The sequence below is a fragment of the Adiantum capillus-veneris genome, chromosome 6, assembly GCF_014529385.1.
Source record: "Adiantum capillus-veneris isolate H3 chromosome 6, ASM1452938v2, whole genome shotgun sequence".
NCBI lineage: Eukaryota > Viridiplantae > Streptophyta > Polypodiopsida > Polypodiales > Pteridaceae > Adiantum > Adiantum capillus-veneris.
The window spans coordinates 93,571,502-93,599,303 of NC_140936.1; the positions used below are offsets into that span (position 1 = coordinate 93,571,502).

The 27,802-nt window shown below is 48.7% G+C and overlaps 1 protein-coding gene across 1 annotated transcript in view; it reads right to left on the bottom strand.

Moving 5' to 3' along the window:
* LOC147455901 (protein HAPLESS 2-like) overlaps nucleotides 1–27,802 on the bottom strand; it is a 346,793-nt gene that overhangs the window by 85,657 nt on the left and 233,334 nt on the right. Inside the window, exon 9 of the mRNA XM_086514530.1 lies at nucleotides 2,693–2,793. Within this exon, the coding sequence (XP_086370656.1) occupies nucleotides 2,693–2,793 (101 nt within the window). The remainder of the gene's footprint in view (nucleotides 1–2,692; nucleotides 2,794–27,802) is intronic.

A 27,802-nucleotide genomic window follows, 5' to 3' on the forward strand; every position in this document is an offset into this window, starting at 1 on the left:
AGAAAATCTACTTGGAAAATTGTAAAAAATAGAGTTAAAACTGCAAAAAAATCTAGAGAGGCTAGGGGTGGTAGGAGAGTAGGAGTGGATGATGAGGGGAGGTAGGGGAGAATTTTAAAAATAGAGTTAATCTAGAGAGGCTAGGGGTGGTAGGAGAGTAGGAGTGGATGATGAGGGGAGGTAGGGGAAAATTTTAAAAATAGAGTTAATCTAGAGAGGCTAGGGGAGCAAGGGGGCTAGGGAAATGGGTAGGGGCGAGAGGGGCTAGGGGGGTGGGTAGGGGCGAGAGAGAGAGGGGGATGGGTAGGGTGGGTAGGAGCGAGTGGAGAAAGAGGGGGTGGGTAGGGGCGAGAGGGGCTTTGAGGGGGGCCGGGGGGGCGGGGGGGGGGGGGGGGGGGGTGTGTAGGGGCGAGGGAAGAGAGAGAGGGGGGGTTAGGGGTGAGGGAAGAGGGCTAAGGGGTAGGTAGGGCAGGTGGAGAAAGAGGGGGTGGTTAGGGGCGAGTGAAGAGAAAGGGGGTAGGTAGGGCGAGAGGATAGAGGGTAGGGGTGAGGGGGCTAGGGGTGAGTGGAGAGGGGCTAGGGGCGAGAGAGAGAGGGGGTGGATAGCGAGTGGAGAGAGAGGGGTGGTGGGTAGGGGCGAGGGAAGAGGGCTAGGGGTGGTGGGTAGGTAGGGGCGAGTGGAGAGAGAGGGGATGGGTAGGGGTGAGAGAGAGTGGGATGTGGCTAGAATAGGTATGATTTGCATGGGGGAACTTCGAGAAATCTCGTGTGTTGAAAGATTTGAAAACACATGCCCACATCCATCATGTGACGTACTCAAGAAACCCAAAATTGCTACTAGAAGCTTGCAATCCACCAGTAGAGTACCATCCTTTGAACCATCCCGTGATACAAGTGCAGCTACACTACTAGCAACGGGACTCAGATTGGCTGACATAAATCGCCTGCCGATAGCAAGAGTCTTTGTCTGGCCACGTCCAAAGCTCGACACCACCAGCCACTTAACCATGATACAACTACCTTCTTGATTGATGAAAACATCTACTATGTTCATTTTTGTCACAGAATAGAGCTTTTAAAGATCATTGAAAGCTGAAATGTGTTATTGGTTTTTCCTATGAATGGAATGCGTAGAGAAGAGCAGGCTGGGTCCACTTTAAAAGAAAATAAGTTATGCGAACATTAATCTTCGATTTTCCACTTTGATAAATGTACCTGGTCTCTCAGCACTGAGTAATTCCACAGCCCTGCAGCCAAAAGAATGGGCTAGATGTTGTCAGAGTTGACCAAGTTAACTTCATTTACTGGGTCTGGAGCTTGGTCTTCATTTACTTGGTTTGGAGAGGCCATGACTGAAGATGTTTCGGTAGGTGAAGTGGGTACCACTTTTTGGAGTATAGAGACATCGGGATCTGGTGGTTGATCAATATTGAATTCTGCATATGCTTCTTGTAGGCATCCTTGGGGAAGCTCGGCGAAGGGTACTTCATTAGACACAGAGATGACCTCTGCCTTGGTCAGATAGTCAGACACAAAGGAGGTTGAGGGTTGGACGAATTCGTGCCAAGAAGATTTCTTTCCTCTTCTCTGGTTTATAGGCTCACCAAGCCCAAAGGCTTCCACTATAGGAACATATGAAGCATCAGACTCTTTGTCCCTGACCCCTACATCTGGGCTAGGTGGCACACTAGGCCACCTACTGTAAGGACGTCCGAAGATGGGTTATCCTTCGGCAAAGATTGAATAGAGACCCCATAACAAGGCAAAGACTTGGTAGCTTCCGACCACTCAAGCAGGTCTTCTTCTAGCCTGTGAGGTGGGGTTGGCTGTTCCAGTGCAGGGTAGGACTCCACATACAAAGAACTATGATGCACCACTTGATCAAGAAAAGTGTGTCGTGCTCTCTACTGTGGGTGCTCCTCAGTGCAGTATGTGTGAAACCTCACTCAAACACAAGGAAAACATAACACAGCAATGGAACCAGCAACTCAAAAGACACAACAATAGACTCAGAAAATCATGGAACTCGACTAACTCATGGAACCAGTACAGATTTTGGTTGGCAGCACACTCAGCTCCAAGCCCAGGACTCACAAGTACAATGGGGGTGTCGAGGCTCCAAGGTGCAGGGAGAGAGCAGATGTATGGTGCTGGACACAAGACACAAGACTCAAGACGCTAGACAATAGAAAGTAGATGAATCAAACAACGACTAGAACCAATCACATATAAAGAGCCACCAACAGTTACCAAAATATCCCAGTCCATCTCCAAACTATGGTGGTGGTGATCTGGCCACGTGTTCACTAGACCAGCACCCGTATCACTACCCATGCGAGAGTCCGTCCAATGTGAACTCCATACCAATTGTAATTAACTGCCTGTCCTGTGCAAGCGACATTGTAGCCCTGCTACATAGTGACTTTGTAGCACCATAAGAATAAAAATATGAATGAGCAACAAAAACGTTTGAAATCTGCATCTCCAATTTAGCTGCCTTTTGAAATGAGTGATATTTGAGGAGTCTTGAAATTGTTAAACTAGCACGTTGAAAGAAACAGCTGCCTACTTTGAAGCATGCGGTATGAATAAAGCTGTTGATATTATCCTGATTTCTTTGCTTATAAAGAATTAATGTGTTAAAATTTATGTAGACTTAGGGTGCTCAAATGGCTAAGGTAAGGCATCAAACCTGCTTACTATGAACTCCAAGTTATCCGCACTGAGCTCAAGCACAACAATGGAATTTTGTGTTTGATTGAGAGGTATTAGGAGAATCTCTATGTTGTGAGCCTAACCTATGACATCACAAAAAAAAGATGTTTGTGTGCATGTGTGACTTGTGTTTGTGTTTAGACAAATGCGTGAGTGCTTGTGCTCGTAGGTGTGTACATGTGTGTGTGTGTGTGTGAGAGAGAGAGAGAGAGAGAGAGAGAGAGAGAGAGAGAGAGAGAGAGAGAGAGAGAGAGAGAGAGAGAAAGAAAGAAAGAAAGAAAGAAAGATTTTTAACGTCTATGTCAGGCCGAAATCGGCCTATGAGACAAATCAAATGTACATGGTGTGTATGTCATCCGTCTATCGGAAAGACAAATGAAACAAAAACTGATACAAAACTGAACTGAGTGTAGGTAGTGGGGTATCTGAGGAGGGATGGAGCTCTATCTCTAGGGGTATATGCATGTCTATATGCTCAAGGTAGTACAATCATGAGAATGCATCAAGCTATCTAGCTCCATCCTGTACTAATGGGGGGATGTAAGATGTGGTACATGGGCGGGTCTGGTGCCAAGGCTGCCCGGATGAAAGCTGTCGGGTCGGCCCTCATCCGGGCCACTCGCTCCTCAGTGGCACGGCGCTCCCGGGCTCGGATCTCCTCGATCTGTCGGTGGTGGGAGCTCGCGCCCCTGTAGCCTGTGACTCGTGGTCGTCGTCTAGCTCGGCTCACCTCCGCCTGTGGGAGTGTCACTCCCCTCTGAGTGTCTGGTGGGGGAGGGGCGGTAATCCTCTGAAAGAAGTCTGTGAGCTGCGACTGTCTCCCCTCTGTCTGTGTAGCTGTGTGTGGCTGTAGTAGTGTGTCCCGATGGCTCTGTATCTCTAGTAAGAACCGTCCGAGCTGTCTCTGATCTCGAGAGTCCATGATCTCTCGGAGAGTGGGCTGTCCTCTGAATAGGGCCTCATACCTGCCTCTGATCTCAGTGTATGCTCTGCATCTACATACAAAGTGCTCCTCACTCTCCACCTCCTCTGTGCAGGCTCTGCAGACGCGCTCCTCCCTGGGAACACCAGTATGTCTCCCGATCTCAATCTCTAACCTGTGTGAAGCCACTCTCAGCTGACCAATCGCCACCCGTGAGCTATGTGGCATATATGTGTCCATGTAGCGTGGTCTCTGTATGAACCCCCCGGACAATATGGTGAGAAACTGGTCTCTGTAATCTGACATCCTCGTCCCCAAGCCAGGTGACTCCCAGACTCTCCTAGTGTATAGCTGCCACAGATCCTGTCTCAGTACCAAGTTCCTCTCACTGCGAGAGAGGTGAACATATGGTGAGTGGGGGTCGTACTGGAATGGTGGTAGGCTCTCCATGTCAAGACCGTGTCCCTCAAACCATGCTCTGACCTGTGAGTACCATGCTCTCTCATGCCCACTCTCTGATAGCTGTATAGCTGCCTCAAATGCTCTACGAGTAAGTCTGTCAGGAGGTAGCTCTCTCATCCTCTGGATGAAGCAGACTGTCTGGAATAGTGCCTCTACCACCATGGGTGGTGTGGCGAGCTCGGCTCTAATAATGTCATGTGGCACTGTCTTCTTGCTGCGGAGCAAGCGTGAGATCATACATACCTGTGGCCTCTCAAGCTGTGTCCACTGGTCAGCTGTCAATCCTGGTGCCCATACTGCCGTCGAGTACATCAAGGCCGGGGTGACTAAGGTGTCGAAAAGCCACCCCTTCGTGCGGGGTTCCTGAAAGTGTGCCTGGTGGCATCTCCGCTCTAGCATGGCCAGAGCTGCATATCCTCGGGTGAGCCTGTCAGCAGCAGCCTGCCTCATAGTGAAGGGTCCTGGTAGGCTGGTGAATGTGATGCCAAGGTAGACATAGGAGGTGACTACATCAACCTTTCCTCCTGCTGCTGTGAAGGTGGCAGCGCTCCTCACTGCACTGGATGTGTGAAAGATCATAACCTTGGTTTTGCCAAGGTTCACAGTCAACCCCCTGTGTGTGCTGAATTCGTCCAAGGCCTCAAGATGGCGTTGCAAGCCCTCGGGTGACTCTGAAATCAACACAATATCATCAGCATATAACATGATGTGGACCGGAGTACCTGCCAAGTCGCTCCCCTCTCCCCCTGCTCGCAGTATGTAGTCGGAGATCTCGTCGATGTAGAGCCCAAAGAGTGTCGGGGAGAGTGGGCATCCTTGCTTAACACCAATGGTGCTAGCAATGGTCTCTGAAAAACCGCCTGGGCAACGAACTCGACCCGTCACCTTCTCGTAGAGAGCATATATGGCCCAAATCATCTCTGTTGGTACCCCAATGCTGTGAAGGCGCTGGAAGAGTCTCTCGCGTGGGACTGTGTCAAAGGCCTTGCGGAAATCCACAAAGCAGCAGTAAAGCCTCTTCTTCCGCGCCTTTGCCCCATCAATGAGGCAGCGCAGAACGAAGATGTGATCAGTGGTGGAGAAAGCTCGTCTGAAACCTGCCTGGCCTAGAGCTCGTAAACCCTCGATCTCTGCGTAGCAGCTGAGCTATGCCTCAAGTACTGCTCCATATAGCTTGGCCATCGTGTGGCCAATCATGATAGTCCTGTAGTTCCCTGGATCCAGGGTGTCGCCAGATTTGTGGATAGGCACTATGGTGTGCTGTGTCCACTCCTCTGGGAAGCCCTCCCCTATAGCCCGGTTGAAGACATGTGCAATCAACGGGGCTATAGTGGAGGCCGCATAAATGATGTGTGCTCACTCTGTAATCCAGTATGGTCAGCTGATCGTCTGTGCTGCATGCGGCGTATGGCCCTCTCTACCATCTGTGCTGTAAAGAAGGAGGAGCACGTGGGGCGTGGCTCGTGTGGCTGTGGGATAGGAGGCTGTCCTGGCACCTCGTAAAGTCGCTCTGCATAATCATGCCATATCTGTGGATCCTCAATAGCTGTAGTCGGACGTGGCTCGCGCAGGGTGCGCCATGCTGTCGCGCTATCCATGCTCATGAATAGGCGGTATAGCTCAAGCTCCTGTGCCTCTTCGAATGCTCGCCGCTTTTGGCGTGTCAGCGTCTTCATATGCCGTCTGGCCTCTCTCTCTGTGATCTCTCCTAAGGCTCGCTGTGCGCGGAGGCGTCGGTATAGCTCTCTGCACTCATCATCATACCAGCGGTTCTGAGGCATAGTCCCGGGGGGGGGAGTGCGTCCTGTGTGAGTGGTGTGTGGAAAGGAGCTAATAGCTGAAGTGTGGAGAACGGAAGAGATATGTGATGTGAGAACTGAGAGTGGTGTGGATGGGTGGAGGAGGCATAGGCCATGCTCGACCTCGGCCGAGTAAAGAGAGGCTAGCTCATGTGTGAAATGGATGGTGGTGTGTGGAGTGTGTGCTGTGGAGCTGTGTGGGATGGTATCTCCGGTGATGGAGAAAGAGAGGTATGTGTGGTCGGCTCCGATGGGTATGGGTGGAATGGTGAAGGATGTGATAAGGTGTGTAGCCTCCCTGGGTCCCAGAATATAGTCGACTGTACTCCCCCCTCCCTCTGCAACTCCATGTGGCATACAAGTCAGGCCCCCTGAGGTGGGCCACTGGACCATCCCGTTATAAATAACGAGACGGTGCTGGGAGCCAAGTCGAAGTAGATGTCGTCCGTAGGCTGTGACTGGAGCTCTGTCTGCTGTATCTCTCATAGTAGCCTCCTCATCTAGAGTGTGTAGTGCCTCTGGGTCCTCGTGGTCATATGCCTCACACTGCTCACTGCGCGTACGAGCATTGAAGTCTCCCATAAGGAAGACTTCACCCAGTGTGGAGTACTCCATAATCTCCTCCTTGAGGCATGCGTACGGTGACTCCTGCTCAATAGGGGCGAATCTGGAGCCTGTGGGAGCAAAGTAGCAAAGGGCAATGTAGACGATCCTGTCTCGTGAGAGCTCGAGGCGAATCCACATGTAGCGGGCCTGTGGGTCCCGGGCAACAATCTGTAGTCTACTGTGAAGCCCCTGTCTAAAGAGTATGGCCACTCCTCCTGAGCCACGAGTGGTGTGCTGGCGCATACACCCCCGATGTAGAGACTCCCACTGGAATCCATGTATCCGTGGTAGCCCTCTCTCTGGGCTCTCGTGTGTCTCTGTAAGTAGAATGATGTCTCGACCTCTCATCACCTCCTCAAGTCTCTCTAGGTGTGTCCATAGGTCTCCATTGCAATTCCAAACCGTGACATGAATCTCCTCGTGTGTCCCACAGGCCGCGAGTCCCCATGCGATGGTCTTGCCATCAATGATAACCCTACCATCTCGATATACTGCCTTCTTCCCTTCTTTGCGGGCTTGGTGGACTCTAGGCATGCACGCGCGACGGTGATCTTGTTGCATCTTTGTGAGGTCATCATCAAGATAAATCGGGGGGCCTTCTAGCCCTCTCAAGATGACCCTCTTTCGGAGGAAAGAAGTTCGAGACTCCTCGGAGGCGAATTGGAGGATGAGAGCTCTCTTCTTTGGATCTTTGCCGGCTCTCCAAACTTTGGAGAAAGGGATCTCTTCTTCCTTGTATCCCACTTTCTTGCATAAAGCTTTCCCATCGCTCTCGGGTGTAGACCCTTCTTCTTCTTTGATGCCGGTCACTCGCACATTGAGACGGCGAGCTTGTCGCATCTTCTCCTCCTCGATGGTTGTGTGTACGATGAGTACCTCATCTTTTTGGGCTTCCTCTCTTGCAACCTTCTTGATGTTCTTTTTGACCACTTCGACCCATCCTTCTTTGGTGGCCTCTAATTCGTCCTCAATGCTTGCGGTGAGGGCTTTGGTGATCTCCTCCTTGAGGGCTTCCTTAGCCTCCTCTTTAATCTCTCCTTCTTCGGGGGTGAGGGATGTGATGGAAGCATGAAGGAGATCGATTTGTGCCTTCATCTCTTCTTGCTCTTTCCTCCATCTCTCCCTCTCCTTCCCGTTCTCCCGTTCCCTTCTCTCCTTCTCCTCTTTGAGATTTTGGATTTCCGCTCTCATGTCCTCCTTCTCTTCGTTCCATAGCTTGATGAGGGTGGCTTTCTGCTCCTCCCATATCTCTCTCTCCATCCGCCATTCTTTCATGTCCTTCTCCAATTGTGCAAGCCTCTTGTTCGTGAGCATGAACGTTGTCTTCATTGTCGATGCCGGCGTCTTGATGATGGGGGAAGACATGGCTGTCTTCGTAACTACCCTCTCTTCATATTGTGAAGAAGAGGGGAGAAGGGGAAGAGAGGGAGTACTTGTGTGTATGCGTGTATGTGTGTAGTGTGTGTGTGGGTATGTATCCGTGTGTGAGAGATTGGGGACAGCGGGCCTGGTGCACTTGGTAATGCTGCCACAGTGAGGCAGCGGCAAGTGCTACAGCCTTGGCAGCGTGCAGTCGCAACAGGTCAGCTACAACGGGTTCAGCAGCAGCAGCAGTGGCGCGCGCAGGGGGTGAAACAGCAGCAGCAGTGGCGCGCACAGGGGAGAGAGAGAGACCTAACTCTGGCCCCTGCTGTGCACAAACCCTAACTATGGCCCCTGCTGCGCGCGAAACCTAACTCTGCCCCCTGCTGCGTGCGATTCTGCCTGCTGCCTGCGCACGAAACTTAATTGTGGCCTTGCGCGAATCTGCTGCTGCGCGCGAATCTGCCTGCCTGCGCGAACCCTAACTGTCGCTTGCCCGAAACCCTAACTGTGCGAAACCCTAACTGTGGCCTGCGCGCATCTGCCTACTGCCTGCGCGCGCGAGAGAGAGAGAGAGAGAGAGAGAGAGAGAGAGAGAGAGAGAGAGAGAGAGAGAGAGAGAGAGAGAGAGAGAGAGAGAGAGAGAGAGAGAGAGAGAGAGAGAGAGAGAGTCCAAGCTTCACTTTGGGTCTTGCTTTTATCATTTGCCAGTCTCGCCCATTCTTAATGGCGGCTTTGCAGGTCTCGAGTGCTCCTCACGGCGCTCCATCACCACTTGCCTGTCACGCGTGGACTGCACTGACGACCTATTGACACGCATTGACTCCAAAGTACAACACTTGGCTCAGCATGCCTTAGTTGGCCAGATGATTGGACAGTCTCCACCCCGCTCTTCTATATGTGATTGGTGTCAGACTGCATTGGGCACTACTCAGGGACGGATCTCGGAGCTTACACTCCTTGGCAGAGGCATATTCATGGTATGTCGTTCAGATCCCGCCACCGCCTCAACTCTCCTGGCTCGCTCTCTGATCGCAGGATGTTATACTTGACGAGGTGGTATCCCGAGCTTTCCACCGAGGAGTTTGACAGTCGACACCTTATTCCCAGATTCCCTTTGATGCTCTCCTTCCTGGATATGCCTCTCCATTTTATCGATGAACATCTCCTCCGGATGATTGCTGCTCATTTTGACACGGTAGTTCCAGGATCTTGCATCTTCTCATCTGGCCCACCTCGCATTCAAGTCTTGGTGTTTGGGGATACTTCATTACCAGATAGAGTTATTGTGGCTGTGCGCGATCGAGACTACTCTCTCCGTATGGTAGTCACTGGCCGCCCAGGACAGTGCTTACGCTGTCACGAGATGGGACACTTGGCGCGAGATTGCCCCACCCTGCCACGACATCGGCGGCAACAACAGCTGGCCCGCGGCAGTCATGCTCAGCCACGTGGTCAGCGTCAACAGTCGGTTTCTCCTTCTTTCCCATCTACTACTTAAGCACCTCAGCAGCCTACAGGCGCTCCTCGAGCTCCAGTCCTCCATGTTCCTCCCTCTGCTTCAGCTCCCACTGAGGCAGCATGGCAGACAGTGGGTCATAATCATTCCTTCCGTCCTCGTCAGCAACCAACAACGCAGCCAGCTCCCAGTGTTACCTCTCCTGCTCCCTCTCAAGTTTCCACCACCCCCTTGCCTACTGCATCTCCTCGCCATTCTTCTTCTTCGCGACAGGATCACTTACCTCTGCTACCAGCTCCTCCTTCACCTGCAGTTCCCCCGCATGCTCCTTTCCCTCTTCCCGAGGTCCCTGTTCCCATGCAGATGGATCATTCACCGCTACTACCTCTCCCTTCTCCTCCTCTTCCTCTCGCCCTTACTCTCCCCCCCCCGCCTTCTGGTCCACCCCCTCCCTCAGCAGCTCATACTTACGTCTCACGCAGTTTTCTCAGCTCTTGCCCTCTTTCCTGGGGCACTGATCGGGCTGAGATGTGCGGTGACTCAGAAGGGCCATTGCGGGTGCAGCTCTATCTTATGCATCACAAGACAGGTTGTGTACCCTCTTTAATAGGCAGTCGCTCTCAGCCTACCCATTCCTTTTTCCTTCCATTCCACGCTGCTCTGGAATGGTCCGAGGATCAGGTTCTACATTTTGTGCACGCACAGACTATGGCTCAGCTTCATTTATGGTTGTCTACTTCCGCTCCTGATGTTTTGTCCCCTCACTACCCTTCATGTATTGGTGCTATGGAGTGGAGTGATGTTTATGCTTGCTATTCATTGCCTATGGTCATTCATGTATCCTCAGATGTGGTGCTTCCTATGTCTATGCGCATTTGGGGTGTCAAAGCTGCAGCATCGGTAATGCAATGTAAACAAGCTGAGGTCCGCAGTCGGTGCAATGAGACACCATATCTTAGAGAGGGCTTGCGGGTAGCTTTCCTACCGCCTGAAGCTCACCCCTTGGATGGCCCAGCTGCCTCCAAGAAGATGCGCAGTTAGTCAGATGCTATTCAAACTCTTTCATGCAGTCTATGGATTTACATGTAGTTTCTTGGAATGCTAATGGTTTACAGACTTCTCGGGTAAAAGGTTCCCGTAAGCTTTTACTTCGCAGAGATTTACACGCTCATGTAGTGGGCACTGTGGATACTAGTACAGGAGCCTAAGATTGCCACTCCCTTTGCAATCTCATGCCCTCGGGAGCCCGCACTTTTTGGGAGCCTGCTCTGGGCTTCATGGACAGAGTTGCGGTGTATGCATCTCAGTGGGACCACGTTACTTGGCCTCAGTTCAGCAGCATGGCACCCTTGTCGCTGGCAGAGCAGTTTATGTTTCTATTCGGATTTGGGAATCTATCATTGGTTTTATGTCAGCCTATGCACCCACTACTCCTCGGGAGAGGGCTACATTTTGGTCCTCTTTGGCTGCTGTTCTACCTGCTGTAGCCTCTTGGGTTGTTGGAGGTGACTTCAACAACGTTGAGAGAGACTCTGATTGGTGAGCCATCACACCTCTAGTTCTATCATCCATCTCTCCCGATGAGCAGCCAGCTTGGGATCGATTTCTTCTAGCTATTCAAGGTGTTGACGCCTGGCACATACCCTCTTTTGGTCACCACCCTGCTACACTTCATTACTCTTGGGGGTTTCAGAGACAGTAGGGGAGATTATTAGAGCGACTTCGCTTTTACATTGGCCCTTGGGTAGCAGCTCTAGGCGGATTCACTACTATATGGAGAGGGACCAGCCTCTAAGATCATTTACCCATCTCATTGTTTATCTCCTTCACTAGATCCTCTGCACAGAGACGAGGCTTCCGCATCCCTGACAATGTTCTCACCACTCCAGTATTGCAGCAGCAGATTCGTGACTTATGGTCCACGGATGCTTCTTATTGTGGACCCCCTGGAGAGTTTCTTGCTCATTGCATTACTCAGTCTAGTATTTACTGCCGTGATCAGACCGCTATTATTCATCGTCAGTTGAGAGTACGCGAGTCTAATCTTCACATCCCTCTTGGTTCCACTCAGCGCTTGCTTGAGGAGTGGCCTCAGGATGCATATCTCGCTGCTAGACAAACAGAGCTCACAGAGGAGATTCGTCGCGTACAGGAGGCTAGGTTTGAGTTCACTCATCATGCTTCAGTATCTCATTGGATAGCTAAAGCTGATCGAATGAATAAAGACTTCTTCGCTGCGCATAAAGAGCGCCCTCCTGGCACCACCCTTTGGACTTTGTGCGATGCTTAGAGGACACTACATATGCATCCTGATGTTATACTTGATATGTTTGCAGATTATTTGAGAGATTGTTCACTGCTGATGTATGCACTACTGAGGTTTTACTTGCCCGTGAGCAGATTTGGCATCACACGCGACACCGTTGTACAGACACTATGGCAGAGATCTTGTTGGCACCCTTCACACTTGCAGAGCTTCATGCTGCTATAGAGAGTCTTGATCCATCCTCCTGTCCAGGAGAGGATGGCCTCACTAGAGCCTTTTTTTTTTGACATATTGGGATGTGTTGCATATACCATTGCTTCGCGGTTGTCAGGACATCTTTGCATCAGGATATATGCATCCGGATCTTTGTTCAGGTCTCATATCTCTTATTCCGAAGGGGGGTGACACCACTCAGCTCTGACAGTGGAGACCTATTACCCTACTCCCTTCGGTCTATAAGATATTAGCGTTAATGATCAGCCATAGCTTGCGGCCGTTCTTACCAGATATTATTCATACTTCTTAGACAGGCTTTGTCATGGATCGATGCATCCTGGATAATATCTTCACTTTTTATGAGGCAGTAGAGTGGGCCAGATCATCTTCTGAGCCTCTCGCTTTTTTCATCCTTGACTTCGAGAAAGCATGTGATCGTGTTGAGTGGGACTTTCTTGAAGGAGCTTTAGCCACGATGGGTTTCCCTTCGAGATGGATCTCAGGCATTTCCGCTCTCTTCAGGACTGCCAGGAATGCTATTACTATTGGTGGCCGTGTCAATCGCAGTTTTGAGCTTTCTCAATCTGTCCGTCAGGGATGTCCTCTAGCAGCATCTCTGACTATGTTCGACTTTCTTCGTGCTCAGAGTCGTGCATTTTGTGGCTTGACCATGCCAGTACCTACAGCTCCAGACCTTATCGATTAAGAGTTTGCTGATGACACTATGCTCATGTTACGCTATTTGCTAGCTAGTCTTGATGCCATGCGGGAGGCCCTAGAGGTTTTTTGCATTGCCAGTGGTGCACGCATTAACTGGCATAAATCCTATGGGTTACTGGTTGGCAGTGATGACATACCTACTTGGGGGGTAGCTGATGGTTTCACATGGCTGCGATCGGGTCAGACATGCAAATATCTGGGCTTTCAGGTTGGATTCGATGTTACCTCACAGCAGCAGTTTGCACCCGTACTACAGTCTATTCGCAGGAAGCTATGTCATTGGTCTTCACGTCATCTGTCGTTGGCTGGCCGTGCATTGGTCGCCAACCAGATCATTCTGTCTATAGTATGGTATACTGCTTCTTGTTGGATGTTACATTCTGGTGTGATAGCTCCGCTCCGCCGCCTAGTGCGGAACTTTTTATGGAGTGGCACAGATGGGACTACTGATACCCGTGCTCGAGTTTGCTGGTCCACGATTATTTGTCCTAGGTTAGAGGGAGGCCTTGGCATTATTCATCCAGAGTTACAGAGCTGCGCCCTTCTTACCAAGCTTATTGTTCGGGGTCTTTTTCCCGGACAAGAACCTTGGAAGATGCTTCTTCAGGCCGCTCTTTGCGTAGTGACTCCACGACTCGGCACTAGAGATGGTCATACTTGGCAGACAGGGTATCGTTTTCTCTTTACCGATGCCCCCTTGTCCACCGCCTCCCTCTCACCCTTCATCCGATCGCTCCTTCAGATTTGGGTTTCCATGCGACGGGCTATCATACGCTCACCTCCCTCATGTCGTGAGGAGATTGAGCGCCAGCCTCTCATTTGGAATGATGCAGTTCTTGATTCTTCGGTTGATCCACCCCGTCAGCTTGGAGAGGACTCACATTGATTGGGCTGCATGGGACACTAGCCCTGCTGCCTCTATGCGGTTGTTTCATGAGACACGTATGCTGGATGCTGATTTTGTGGCAGAACATTATGACATTGGTTGCGGGGTGACAGACAGACTGCTTGAGATTGATTCCGCCGTTCCTTCACAGTGGGATGCAGTCATGAGAGGCACGGTTCAGATGCCTCCCCATTGTGGCTCGGAAGGCCTCTTTGCTCAAAGCACTCTCTTATTAGTTCGTTTAGACACCATGCTATTCACAGTTGATACTGACCAGTCTCAGGGGATTCATGCTAGATTGACATATGATGCCACCTCTCCGCACCTTGTCCTTCCCGGAGCTCGATGGGAGGCCATCAAAGTAGTTGGCTCCCGCGGGAAGCGTCGTTGTGTTGACCCCCGTTTCGCTTCCGCTGAGGCTGCACTTTGGAGGCTTTGGGTGTGGGAGGGTCGTGCCCTACCTCAGCTTTATTGGGACCCAGGAGAGTGGCATTGGCCTCACTTTGACCCCACCGGTGCACCTGTATCCTTCTTTGAGTACACTGTCAGGATTGGACGGTTAGCATTGATGAGACAGCAGCCAGAGCAGCCCACTCGTATGCGTTTCTGGTTACATTCAGGCCTCTCCCATGCCTATCTGCAGCAGTTTTGGTCCGCCATCTGGGATTTATATACGGCTCGTCGTATTTCTTTTTTCATGTGGATGATTGCACATGCGGGACTTCCAGTTGGGACTTGGCTAGCTACTATGGGTCATGATCTGTTATGTACTCGCTCTCCTTTGCGACTACTTGAGTCACCTGCACACTATCTTTGGTCATGCTCAGCTTCCCATGTAGTGTGGCTTGCAGTTTGCTTTCTACTTAGCAGAGCTGGTGTTCAACATGGATTTCTTACTTGGGGATCTGTCTCATGGTTGATGCCGATGCCCGGCCCCCATCTTTTCTACGAGGGCTCAGACACAGATCCAGCCTTTATGCTTATCTCGGCTGGTTATCGGCGAGGGACTTTGGCTATGCTACCACAGATTGCTTGGTAGGGAGGGGGATTCTCAGACACGTGATGAAGTTTTTTCAGTCATCACTAGTATTACACTATGGAATGTTTGGAGAGCTCGTTGTCTCCACATTCTAAGTGCGGCTCCACAGCTCCTTCAGGATACTCTCACTGCCATTTGGCTGGACATCATTCACACCCTGATTTGGCAGTGGGATTCTTCCTCAGGTACATCTCGAGCAGCCGAGGCTCGCCGATTTTCCTTCCTTCGGCGTTGGGCACGATCCCCACTCTTCTTCACACTTACAGGTGGCCAGATTACGTGGCATTAGGCCCCTCCTCGGTGGTTTCTCCTCCGCTCGTCACACCGACCACCATGAGATTGTTCAAGTCGAGTTGTCACTATAGTGGCTCTCCTCCTTACATTCAGCTTGTACACCCCACGTGATAGGCTATTTTGGCATCCGCTGGGGATTATATTGTACTCAGTAATATAACAGCCCTGACTTTTTCCCAAAAAGAGAGAGAGAGAGAGAGAGAGAGAGAGAGAGAGAGAGAGAGAGAGAGAGAGAGAGAGAGAGAGAGAGAGAGAGAGAGAGAGAGAGAGAGAGAGATGAAATGTTATATTAACGTCTTCAAAAGGCCAAAATGACCTATGAGACCAGAAAGTTACAACGTGGTGGATCTGATACAAAGTCAGAGTAACAAGATGAAAAAATGACAATAAAATACTATGGAATCCTAAACTGCTAGGTGTGAAGTAAGCAGCTAGCTGGGATAGCTAGATCACAAGAGATCCAACATCGGTCGCTGGCAGGTCTCATCAATCTCCTCCATGGTCAGTAGTCTGACCGGGTATTGTGCGTGTCGGGCCAAAGTGATCCGAATCCTCTGATGCAACCTCCGTCGATGCTGTGTAGTCCTCCGCAATCGTGGGCGTCTAGATCTCCCCAACTCGGTCGCTTGGTCGATCAGTGTGCCTTTGGTGTGAGGCGACGAGCTCTGCTGTGGTAGTAGCTCCTCCGGATGTCCAGTGGCAACTCTAAAGAAGTCTGTGATCTGTCTCTGAGACTGGCTAGCCTCTCCTCTCATCAAACTCTCTCTGTGTCTGCGTAGCTCGAGCAAAAACAGACCCATGCATCTCTGATCCTTGTACTGCATGACTCTGGAGAGTGGTCCAAAGCCCTCTATGAACAAGCAATGGAAGCGGCCTCGTATCTCGTAGTAGACGGGGTAGTGGCATGTGTAGTGCAACTTTGTCTCAGGCTCAATGTCCCACAGGGGACATGTCCTGGCCTCTGCCCGAACAATAGCACGTGGTACTGAAGCCTTAGCTCTAATGTGAGAAATGAAATGAAATGTTATATTAACGTCTTCAAAAGGCCATAATGACCTATGAGACCCGAAAGTTACAAAGTGGTGGATCTGATACCAAGTCAGAGTAACAAGATAACCTAGCAACAGTACAAAACAAAGATATATACTATGGGGTCCTAAGTTGGTCGATGTGAGCCAAGCAAAAAAAAAAAAAAAACTAAGCAAAAAATGGGCGGCTTGTTGGGATAGCTGAATCACAAGAGATCTAGCATCGGTCGTTGGCGAATCTCATCAATTTCCTCCATGGTTAGTAGTCTGACCGGGCGTCGTGCATGCCTGGCCAGCGTGCTCCGAATTTTCTGTCGTAGCCTCCGTCGATGCTGTGTAGTTTTTCGCAATCGTGGGCGCCTGGATTTCCCCAGTTCAATCGCTCGGTCAATTAGTGTGCCTCTGGTGTGAGACGAGGGGGAGCTCTGTTGTGGGAGTGGCTCTTGCGGCCGCCTGTCCTGTGTCTGCTCTGAAGAAGTCTGTGATCCGTCTTTGAGACTGGCTAGCCTCGCCATTCATCAGGCTATCTCTGTGTCTGCGCAGCTCGAGCAAGAACAAACCCAGACATCTCTGATCTTCGTATCCCATGACTCTTGAGAGTGGTCCAAAACCCTCTCCGAACAAGCAATGGAAGCGGCCTCGTATCTCGTAGTAGACGGGGCAGTGGCATGTATAGTGTAGCTCTGTCTCAGGTTCCATGTTACACAAGGGGCATGTCCTGTCCTCTGCTGGTACTCCGCTGTATCTCCCCGAGAGAGAGAGAGAGAGAGAGAGAGAGAGAGAGAGAGAGAGAGAGAGAGAGAGAGAGAGAGAGAGAGAGAGAGAGAGAGAGAGAGAGAGAGAGAGAGAGAGAGAGAGAGAGAGAGAGATGAAATGAAATGTTATATTAACGTCTTCAGAAGGCCAGAATGACCTATGAGACCAGAAAGTTACAATGTGGTGGATCAAATATAAAGTCAGAGTAACAAAAATGACAAAATAAAATGACAGAATAAAATGCTATGGAATCCGAAACAGCTAGGTGTGATCTAAGCAGCTAGGTGGGATAACTAAATCACAGATCACAAAAGATCCTGCATCGGTCGCTGGCAGATCTCATCAATCTCCTCCATGGTCAATAGCTTGACCGGGCGTCGTGCATGTCGGGACACAGTGATCGGAATCCTTTGATGTAGCCTCTGTCGATGCTGTGTAGTCCTCTAAAGTCGTGGGCATCTGGATCTCCCTAGCTCGTTCGCTCGGTCCATCAATGTGCCTCTGGTGTGAGGCGGCGAGCTCTCCTATGGTAGTAGCTCCTCCGGGGTGTCCAGTGTCTGCTCTAAAGAAGTCTGTGATCCGTCTGTGAGACTAGTTGGCCTCTCCCCTCATCAGGCTCTCTCTGTGTGTCTGCGCAGCTTGAGCGAAAACAGACCCAAGCATCTCTGATCCTCGTACTGCATGACTCTGGAGAGTGGTCTGAAGCCCTCTCTGAAGAAGCAGTGGAAGTGGCCGCGTATCTCGTAGTAGACGGGGCAGTGGCATGTGTAGTGCAACTCTGTCTCAGGCTCCAGGTCACGCATGTCCTGGCCTCTGTTGGTACTCTGCTATATCTCCCAGTCTTGATCCGCAGATGGTGTGAAGATGTGCGTATTTGGCCAATAGCACATCGTATCCCATGAGACAAGTGGGTGTCCATGTATCTGGGTCTCGTCACAAAACCGTCCTCCCTAAGCTGGAGAAAATGCTCTCCGTAGAAAGCCATCTTCGTGCTCAAATCCTGTGCTGGCTGTATCCATGTCCTCCTGGTGTCTAGCTGAGTCAGGTCCTGGCGAATGAGCCTGATGATCTCGGACTGTGTGAGAGTTAGAGAGGGTGCATCCAGTGAGTACTGGAAGGGGGGCAGTCTGTCTATGCTGAACCCATGCGCCTGAAACCATGATGTCATCTCCCCATACCAGGATGCTGTATCTCCCTGTATGGCTAACTGTCGAGAGGACTTAAGTGCAAGGCGCGCATATCTGTTTCTGGGAAGTTCCCACATGCGGTGTATGAAGGAGATATATTTGGTGAGCGCCTCAACCACTAGTGGGGGGCAGCTAGCTCTGCTCGGATAATGGCCCGTGGGACTGAAGCCTTGGCTCTAATGAGCCGTGAGATCATAGAGACTAGTGGCTTCTCCATGTCCCCCCATCCATTAGTGTGACTTGTCCTCCCATGATGGTCCAATGAAGGTCCCCAAATCTCAACTCCATAGAGCAATGCAGAAGCGACAAGGGTGTCAGAGAGCCAGAGCTTCGTCTGAGGCTCCTGAAAAACTGAACATGTGAACACATCCTCTCCATTCCCCCAATGCTGCATGGGCTCTGGTCAATCTAGTCTCTGCTGCTCTTCTCAATGAAAATGCTGGTCCATTAAAAACCACTCCAAGGTAGGTGTAAGCATCTATATACTCCACCGTCTCCTGGCCGTATGTGAATGCGAGCGCTGACCTCCTGATCCACTGTGGGGTGGTATTAAATACCATGACCTTGGTTTTACCAAGGTTGACAGACAAACCACTTTCATGGGCAAACCTATGTAAAGCATCCAAGTGACGTTGCCTTCCCTCCGGAGAGTCGGAGATCCACACAATATCATCAGAATATAACAATAGTGGAATCCGTGTTCCTGCCAGTTGTGCACCTCTATCACCATCTCTCTCAATGTAGTCAGAAACCTCATCCACATACATACCATACAGAGTAGGAGAGAGTGAGAAACCCTGCTTCACCCCAATAGTGGAATGAACCGCTGTAGATAGGCCCTCTGAGGTGCGTACATGCCCCACTACTGACCTGCATAGTGCCATGACCCCCCAAATGAGCTCTGTGGGTACTCCCATCTCTTGTAATCTGCGCATCAATCTAGCTCTGGGTACTGTGTCAAATGCTTTGCGGAAGTCCAGAAATAGAATCTGCTTCACCCCAATAGTGGAATGAACCACTGTAGATAGGCCCTCTGAGGTGCGTACATGCCCCACTACTGACCTGCATAGTGCCATGACCCCCCAAATGAGCTCTGTGGGTACTCCCATCTCTTGTAATCTGCGCATCAATCTAGCTCTGGGTACTGTGTCAAATGCTTTGCTGCAATAGATCCGTCTCCCATGTGATCTGCCCTCCTCAATGATGGCTCTGAGTGTCAAGATATGGTCAAGAGTAGAAAAAACTCTCCTGAATCCTGCCTGCCCGGCTGCGCGTATCCCTCTATCTCTGCCCATCTACTCAACTACTGCTCAAGAATGGATGCGTACAACCGTGCCAATGTGTGTCTGATCATGATAGTGCGATACTGTGTCAAATGCTTTGCGGAAGTCCAGAAAGCTGCAATAGATCCGTCTCCCATGTGATCTGCCCTCCTCAATGATGGCTCTGAGTGTCAAGATATGGTCAAGAGTAGAAAAACCTCTCCTGAATCCTGCCTGCCCGGCTGCGCGTATCCCTCTCTCTCTCTGCCCATCTACTCAGCTACTGCTCAAGAATGGATGCGTACAACCGTGCCAATGTGTGTCCGATCATGATAGTGCGATAATTCCCAGGCTCCATAGGTCTCCTGACTTGCAGATAGGTACAATAGTAGATAGGCTCCAAGTATCAGGAAAGCCCTCACACATTGCACGGTTAAACATAATTGCTACGAGCTCTGCTAGTAGATCTCTGGCATGCATGAAGTGCTCAGCCACTAAGCCATCATGATCATATGCTCTCCCTGTTCTCGTCTTTTTAATGGCCTTCCTCACCATCTCAGCGGTGAAAAAAGCACGTGTGGGGGCATCGATCGCGGGGGTCAGAAAGGGGCGGCTGTCCAGGAACTGTGTACAGAGATGACGCATACTGGCCCAAGGCCTCTGTAGAGGTAATGGCAGGGGGGGGGAGTGCTCATGAAAGAGCCGCCATGCCTCACGTGATTCCTGACTCAAGAATAGCTGGTATAGATTCTGCTCTAGGCGAGCCAAAAATGCCCTCTTCTTCTGTCGCACTAGGCGTTGTGGGAGGGGTGAATCTATGTATCACGACTGTAAAATAAGTAAACAACGATTTTCTTCCCCAACCCCTGAGAGGAGTCACGCATGTCCTCTCGTATGAACCCATGAGAGATCATGTCCGATAACATGTTGATCTCTAAACCTGCGGATGCAAGTGATGGTGCATCCAAGGAATATTTTAGGGTGGCAATCTATCCATAGTAAAGTCATGCCACTGAAACCATAGTAAAGTCGTAGTATTTAACTAAGTGAGGCAATTGAGCCTTTGATTACTTCTGCCTTCTTAGAAGAAGACTTCTCTTTAGAGGCTGAATTTTGATCTTTAGTAGCACTTGCATTGTAGATATCTTAAGTAGTCCACTTTGTGAACTATTGCAACCAATCATCCACCTTTGTTATCTTGCTTACCCAAGGTACCCTTGCGAACTAAAGGTCTTGCAAAGAGGCTACATCTTTCCCCATGAAGTAGAGCATATTTTGGAAGATGCCCACAGTGGTAGCCCTATGTGTTTAGGAATGCAATTGCTCATGTAAAGGTTTGTGATGTTTGTCAACGTTGTGCACCTAAATCTAGTCCAACTGTCCTTTGCAGGTTTCATTGGCATGGCTGCCCTCTGAACGATGGGGTTTAGACTTTGTTGGTCCAATTTCTCCCCCAACTCAACCTGGAAATCGCAAGTACCTTCTAGTCGCTACAGAGTATGGCACCAAATGGGGAGAGGTACTTGCCACCACTGACTGTACAAGTAACATTGTGGCAAAATTCTTATATGAGAATATATTTTGCAAGTTTGGGTATCCCCTTGAGATCACCGGTGATTGAGGCAATCGCTTTGTCAACAAGTTGATCTCGACACGCTAACAAACTACAAGATGTTTCATCGCAAGTCTTGCTCATACTACCCCAGAGACAATGGGCAAGCAGAGATCACTAATAAGGTTTTAACTACACTCTCCAAAAAGCGTCCCATTTGCATCCAGCTTCATGAGCTCAGGCAATCCTCGACATCCTCCGAGCATAGCTGGAGCTAAGTGTGCTGCCACGCCAGTGTCTGTATTGGTTTCTTTGAGTTGGTCGATGTTCATATTGTTCAAGTTCTGTTGTTGTTGTTGCTCTGTTATTCATTGTTTTCTGTGTTTTCATTCTGTTGGAGTGAGATCTCACGCACATTGCACCGAGGAGCACCCACTTTAGAGAGCACGACACATTATCTCAGCTACATGTGCTCTCATTTTTGGCACGCTCGGTGGGACCTCAACTGAAATCTCACTCCGTGGAAAGTCCAGTCAAGGAGCTATTGGGTTTAACCTCTCTGTCTTGGTCTGTTGGTTTCGATTGGGTTGGGCTGCTTCAACTTGGTCTAGTCTATTTCACCTTGCTCTGCTGAAGTGCTTAGTCTAGACCTGCTTGTCTAGTCTCTCGTCCTGGTCTAGTAGTCTCTAGGCCTGGTCTAGTCCTCTTTTGAAACTTTCAAGGGAACTGAGGATCAACTGAAGGCTTTGACCTTCATACAACAGTTTGATGCAGCTTATGTTGAAGGAAACTTCACAGAGTCTTCAAAGATACGCAAGGCTGCCAATTTCTTGAAAGGGAATGCGCTTCAATGGTGGACCACATTGTTGAATCAGGGTCAAGCCCCTACAATGTGGGTCCAGTTCAAACAACTTTTTGCACCTCCATGGCTTACAAACAATTTTGAAGTGGATGTGATGACAGAATGGCACAAGTTGAATGCCAAACAGTGTGCGAATCTCGAATAGTACAATAAACAGTTTTGGGCTGCACTGTTGCCAGTAACCTCCTATAGGTTTGTGCCATTGTCAAAAAAGATTGAGAAGTACTGTTGCGGATTACCGAAGAAAATCAAGAACTACTGCACCAAGACTACTGTCATGAAAATGGTGCGGTTGATTGACAATGAGAGAGTAACCAGCAATCTGTTGACAACAGATTCCGATGGATTTAATAGCAACAAGAGAGGGTCCCAAGGCAAACACTTTTCAGCCAAGGGCAATGCTGTAGCAAAGCCTTTTGAGCCTCCCACAAAAAAACCCTCCACTGATGAAACTGACACGTCCAAGAAGCAGTCTAAACCTTCTTCTGGGCGAGAACAAGGACAGAAAAGGCATTTTTCTTGCAAATCTTTTCAACAAAGGAAAGCTCTAAGAGAGGCCAAGAAATGCTACATTTGTGAAGATGAGGAACATTTTGCGAATGAATGCCCACAAAAGAAGTCACACGATAAGGATGACAAGTCAGAGCATGAAGGAAAGAAGCCAAAGCCCCATGCAAGACTTGTCCCAGATTTGGTTGGTGACCGGCCAAACATAGATGCCACGGAATTGTGCAGAGCTTGAGGGGAGGTTAGAGACTCGACAATATTAGTTTTCTTTGATCCAAGAGCCCGTGCAAGTTTCCTATCACCAGAATTGGCATCAAAGTTGGGCATTCGTGCAGAGGAGATGGTGTAGCAAGCCACAGTGTCACTTTCACAGGACACAGTTAGTATAGTTGGTTCGGTCTGGTTCACACTGGACGGAATCTCTGAGCTTGGTAGTGACATGTGGCAGGATATGGACAGTGGTCTAGTGGACATCGTGGCCAGGTCACCACCACCACTCAGTTTGAGGATAGACTTAGATGGCTGACATTTATGAGCCGTTGGTGGCTCTTTATGGTTGTACATATGAGTAGTAGCTGTTGGGTCATGTTTATCATCTTCTTCATATATGGTCCAGTGTCGTCGTCTAGAGTAGCGAGTCTATACACAGCACGTCTGCACCATCCCTGCACATTTGAGCCTCGATATCCCCATTGTATCGTGAGTTCTGGGAGAGAGCTAAGTGTGCTGCCACACCAGAGTCTGTACCTGTTCCTTTGAGATAGTCGAATCTATATGTTTTGGTCTGCTGTTGTGTCTCGGTGTTGATTTGCTGTTATCTATTGTTTCCTGTGTTTCCATTCTGTTTTGAGTGAGATGTCACACACATTGCACTGAGGAGCACCCACTGTAGAGAGCACGACACACTATCTGCGCTACAGATACGTATGACAAGTGAAGCAGGTTTGGCATGCCCAAGTCATTCAGAGCCTCTTACTCCCATTTTGGGGAAGCTTCGTCTGCACATTGAGAGTTATCTGGATGTGAAAGAATTTCATATTATGCCACAGGGCTGTGATGTGCTATTGGGTATCCCATGGTGTTACACGTTGCATACTATGGTAGATACTTACAGCAAAAAGATTACCCTTGTACATAGAGGAAAGACTCATGTCCTTTATGTAAAGCTTAAAGACGAGTTTGTTCCAGCTGTTTCTGCTTCTGCTATTTCATCTGTAATAAAAAATTATCTTTCTCCATACTTAATCTTTGCAAAAGAAGTACTTGAAATTGTATCTAATTTGTCTACCTTAAATAAAGATAGGTCAACTTTTCTAAGTGGTTTCAGTGATTGTTTTTCAGACTCTTTGCCATGGGAGTTACTTCCTGAGAGACCTATAGATCTTGCGCCATGTTCTAGCTCAGCGAATTGTAGTAGGGCTATAGTGTCATGGGCATAGGACGGGCAGTTAGTGTCACGAGCATAGGTTTGGCAATTAGTTACATGTTGTCAAGAGTTCACACTGGACGGACTCTCGCCTGGGAATTGACATGTCGCAAGTGATACGGATAGTTGTCCAGTGGACACTGGTCAGCTTGCCACCATTGCAGGTTGGAGATAGGCTTAGCTGGATTGAGATATCTTGCTAGCTGTTGGTGGCTCTCTATAATACATATATGTGTGGTTGGTTCCAGCGTGCGCGAGCATTATCAACATCATCATCATCTACTTTGTATGGTCAAGCGTCTTGAGTCCGATGTCTTGAGTTCATGCACAACACATCTGCACCATCCCTGCACAGTTGAGCCTCCACACCCCCCATTGTACCGTGAGCTCTAGGCTTGGAGCTGAGTGTGCTGCCATGCCAGAGTCTGTACTCGTTCATCTGAGTTAGTCGAGTCTCATGCTCTTTAGGTTCTACTGGTGAGTCGCTGTGTTTGCACTATTATTCATTGTCTACAGTGTTTTCATGTTGTTGGAGTGAGATTTCATGCACATTGCATTGAGGAGCACCCATTGTAGAGAGCACGATACATTGTCTCCGCTACACGAATAGACCACCATACAGGCTTAGTGCAGCCCACCAGAAAGAGATTATGAGTCAAGTCAACGAGCTTTTTTCAGCCCAGTTGATCCCCTTTTTGTTCGCCTCTACTCCTAGTGCAGAAGAAGGATGGTTCATGGCGCATGTGCATAGACTATCGCGCCTTGAATAAGAATAGAACAAGTTCCCCATACCGAGGATAGATGACATCCTTGATCGGCTTGAGGGAGCGTAATGTTTACCAGGATAGACCTAAAGAGTGGGTAACACCAGATACCCATTAGGCCATAAGACTACGTTCAGGACAACATTTGGTCTCTATGACTCTCTTGTCATGCAATTCGGTCTCACAAATGCTCCTGCCACGTTCAATAGAATGATGGACATAATATTCAGACCACATAGAAACTTCTTGGGTACCTTCTTTGATGACATGATTGTCTACTCAAAGTCTGAAGAGGAGCATAGGGATCACTTGACCGCAGTTTTCAATGAGTTAGGCACTTCCTTGGGCACATTGTTTCAAAGGATGGGGTACGCATGGATTTGTCAAAGTGGAAGCAATTAGGTCATGGCTAGACTTGAAGTCCGTACATGACATTCGAAGCTTTCTAGGCTGATGTTCCTACTACAAGAGGTTCATCCGAAATTTTGTTGAGCTTGCTTCTCCACTCCATGCATTGCAAGGGAAAAGAGTTACTTTCAAGCGGACAGCCAAGGAAATTCTAGCCTTCAAACACTTGAAAGAGAAGCTGACTTCAGATCTGGTAAACATTTTGCCAGATCTTTCGAAACCTTTTGTGGTTCAATGTGATGCATGTGGTCACAATCTTGGTGTAGTTCTAATGCAGAATGGCTGATTAGTCGCATATGAGAGAGAAATTCTTTTGAAGACCGAAAGGAACTTGCAAGTTTATAAGAAAGAATTGCTAGCAGTAATTCACGCTCTCACTAGTTGGAAACACTATCTACTAGGGGTTGATTTTGTTGTCCAAACAAACCATCAAACCTTGAGATATTTTCTCACACGAACGAAGTTGTCTGAGAAATACATGCGATGGGCAAACATCTTGTCAATGTTCCGCTTTCAGATTGTGCATGTGTGCAAGGGAAAAAGAATGTGGTGGTCGATGCGTTGTCACAAAAGCCCCAAATTTCGGCAATGTTAATTCTGTACCATTGTGAACTAGACGAAATAAAGACACAATATGCTGAAGATTCAAATTTTGCAGTGATCACCTTGTTGAAGGGCAACATCATGAGCACTATATGCTTAAGAATGACTTTCTCATGATGCATGGAAAGTTATGTTACTAAAGAGTTACGGCCGAAGGTTGTGATGGAAAGTCATGCTCCACCATATGTTGGGCATCGTGGAATTGATGCGACAGTGAAAGGGGTTGAGGTATTCTTCTATTGGCTAGCTTTACGTCAAGAGGTTGACACATTTGTAAGATCATGCTTAGTATGCCAAAAAGTCAAACTTGACAAGCAAAAGCAACCGGGGTTGTTGTAGCCGTTGCCGATCCCTGATAGGCCATCGGATAGCGTAGCGATGGACTTTATCTTTGATCTTCCAAGAACCCAAACAGACAATAATGGGATTTAGACTATCATTTGTAGATTCAGTATGCAGACCCATTTCATTCCTGTTAGGAAGAAGATAAAGCTAGAACACATGCTCAAGATATTCATGAGCAATATCTTTAAGTATCACGGGATGTCTCAATCAATTGTTAATGACAGAGACCCACGTATGACGAGTCTTTTCTAGAAGGCATTGTTTGAGAACATGGGCACTATGCTGTGCTTTGAAAAGGCCAGGTTAAGGAAAAGGAAAGGCAAGGAACGTTTGTTTCCAAAGCTCAGTATGCGATATTACGGTGTTTTCCAGATTTGGAAAAGATCAGCGATGTAGCTTACATGTTGAAGCTACCAGAAGGCTAGAAAATAGAAAATTCTTTTCATGTCAGCTTCTAAGACCCTTTGTCGGTGATGTGCCAGAGAATATGCTTGATGAGGAACAACCCGAAGTGGAAGAATTGGATGAGATTCTTGTTCTTGAACAAATATTGGCACATAAGGAAAGGAAGGTTAGAGGAAAGGTTGCAAGACGCTATCTGGTGAAGTTAAAGAACTATCCATCTTTGGATGCTAAATGGATGGAAGAGTCTAAATTGGTTGATTCACCTCAGCTATTGCAACCATACCTTGAAGCCTTTTAGATGGAAGCCACAGTGACTTGATGTAGCTCTTTAGAGCCAGGTGAGAGCATGGTTCATGATGCTTAAAGGAGTAGTTTAGCAATTGTATCTACTCTTTCCATACAGAATTTGACAAGAGAAGTTTGTGCTTCAAAAGACTTCTATGCTTGATATATGTGTGGTAGCCAGGTTGGTGGGATTGTCTAAACGTCCAACACTACATTTTCGGAAGCATATATATCCTTGATTCCCATCATAGAATATATGTGATACCAAGAGATATCAGCATGTATTATTGGCATGCAAGCGAGGTTGCTTGCAGTATTTCAAGGGTGGGGTGTGTCACAAGGAGGTGTATTTTTCCTGTTGCCTTCTTTAAATATGTACTACATATTTTTATCTATTTTATTTTTACTAGTTTTCCCCGGAACCCTTGAAAAGGTGCAATGTCCGCGAGTGTGAAACGGCAGGCCGAACGGGTTTCTCACATCGACAATCTAGGTCGGTTCTCGGACTGGTGGGCCAGTAAGCACTTAATTCTGATGAGTATGGAAGCCTGTGTGCTCCATAAGGGAATTTGGGCCACTCAACAAGTCACTTTACAACTTTATAAGTTGGTGGGAACTAGGGAATTAAACCAAAGGGGCAAACTAAACACTTCGCAGTACGAGAGAAACTTGCAAGTCAACACACACTTCCAGAGGCTCTCATCCCAAGAGGGGGCACCCAAAATTGAAGTGGGGGCTGAAAATTACTTAGTGTGACGTACAAAGTGTGTGTGAGTAGTGGGTGAAGGTTCACAGCTTTGATGGAAAGCTTGCCTTCTCCTTTGTTTCATGTAGCGCGATGATTTGCTCGCAAGCATCTCTCTCTCCCCTTTGCACATATGGTAATGCCCCACTAATTGGGCTACGCAAATGATCATGTACAGTTCTGAGGGTTTTATGTGCGTTTGCCAAGGCAAGAGCCTTATGAACTTGGAGGGTACGCACAGTTTCATTGCGAAAGATTGCAAATTTGGAGAATTTTCTCGCGTGAAAACTCGTCCAAATTACAGGGGAGCTCTCCCATTGCATGCGGGAGCTCTTGGGACACGCGTGGACGTGTTCGCTCCGTTAAAAACGATCCAAAACAGAGAATTACAGCCTACTGTGTTTTTCTGCAGGTTTAGGGTTTTGCACCTAAACTGCAAGAGAACACCAAGGGAGCCTTGGGAAGGCCTTGGCATGCTTAGACAGGGCTTTGGGCACCTTGCAGTGGCAAAGCAGGGATGTAAAGCGCACTATAATTCTGTTACAACTCACCAAAAAGATTCTATATTGCGAGGGAATCAATCCTAGACAGGTACTTTGATCTGCAGGGGATTTGCCGACGTTATGCTGCCAAAATTAGTTTAGAAACCTGTAATTTCAGCCCTCGCCAGGTTTGGACAGCTTTGTGAGACTTTAATCCACGTGTCTAGATCGTCTGTTCTTAATTGAATAAAGAAATATCGAAAGGGGCGCTAGTCTTTGGGGCCTACAGGGTGTCGGTCTTCGTGTGCGCAGTGACATTCTAGTCACTGGACGCCTCTGTGCTCTCTTTTCTTCTAAATGCTCTGTGTAGAGTTTACAAGCGATTGAATTAGTACCACCCTCTACTATGTACAGGCCGGTTATACTAGGAGTCCACACT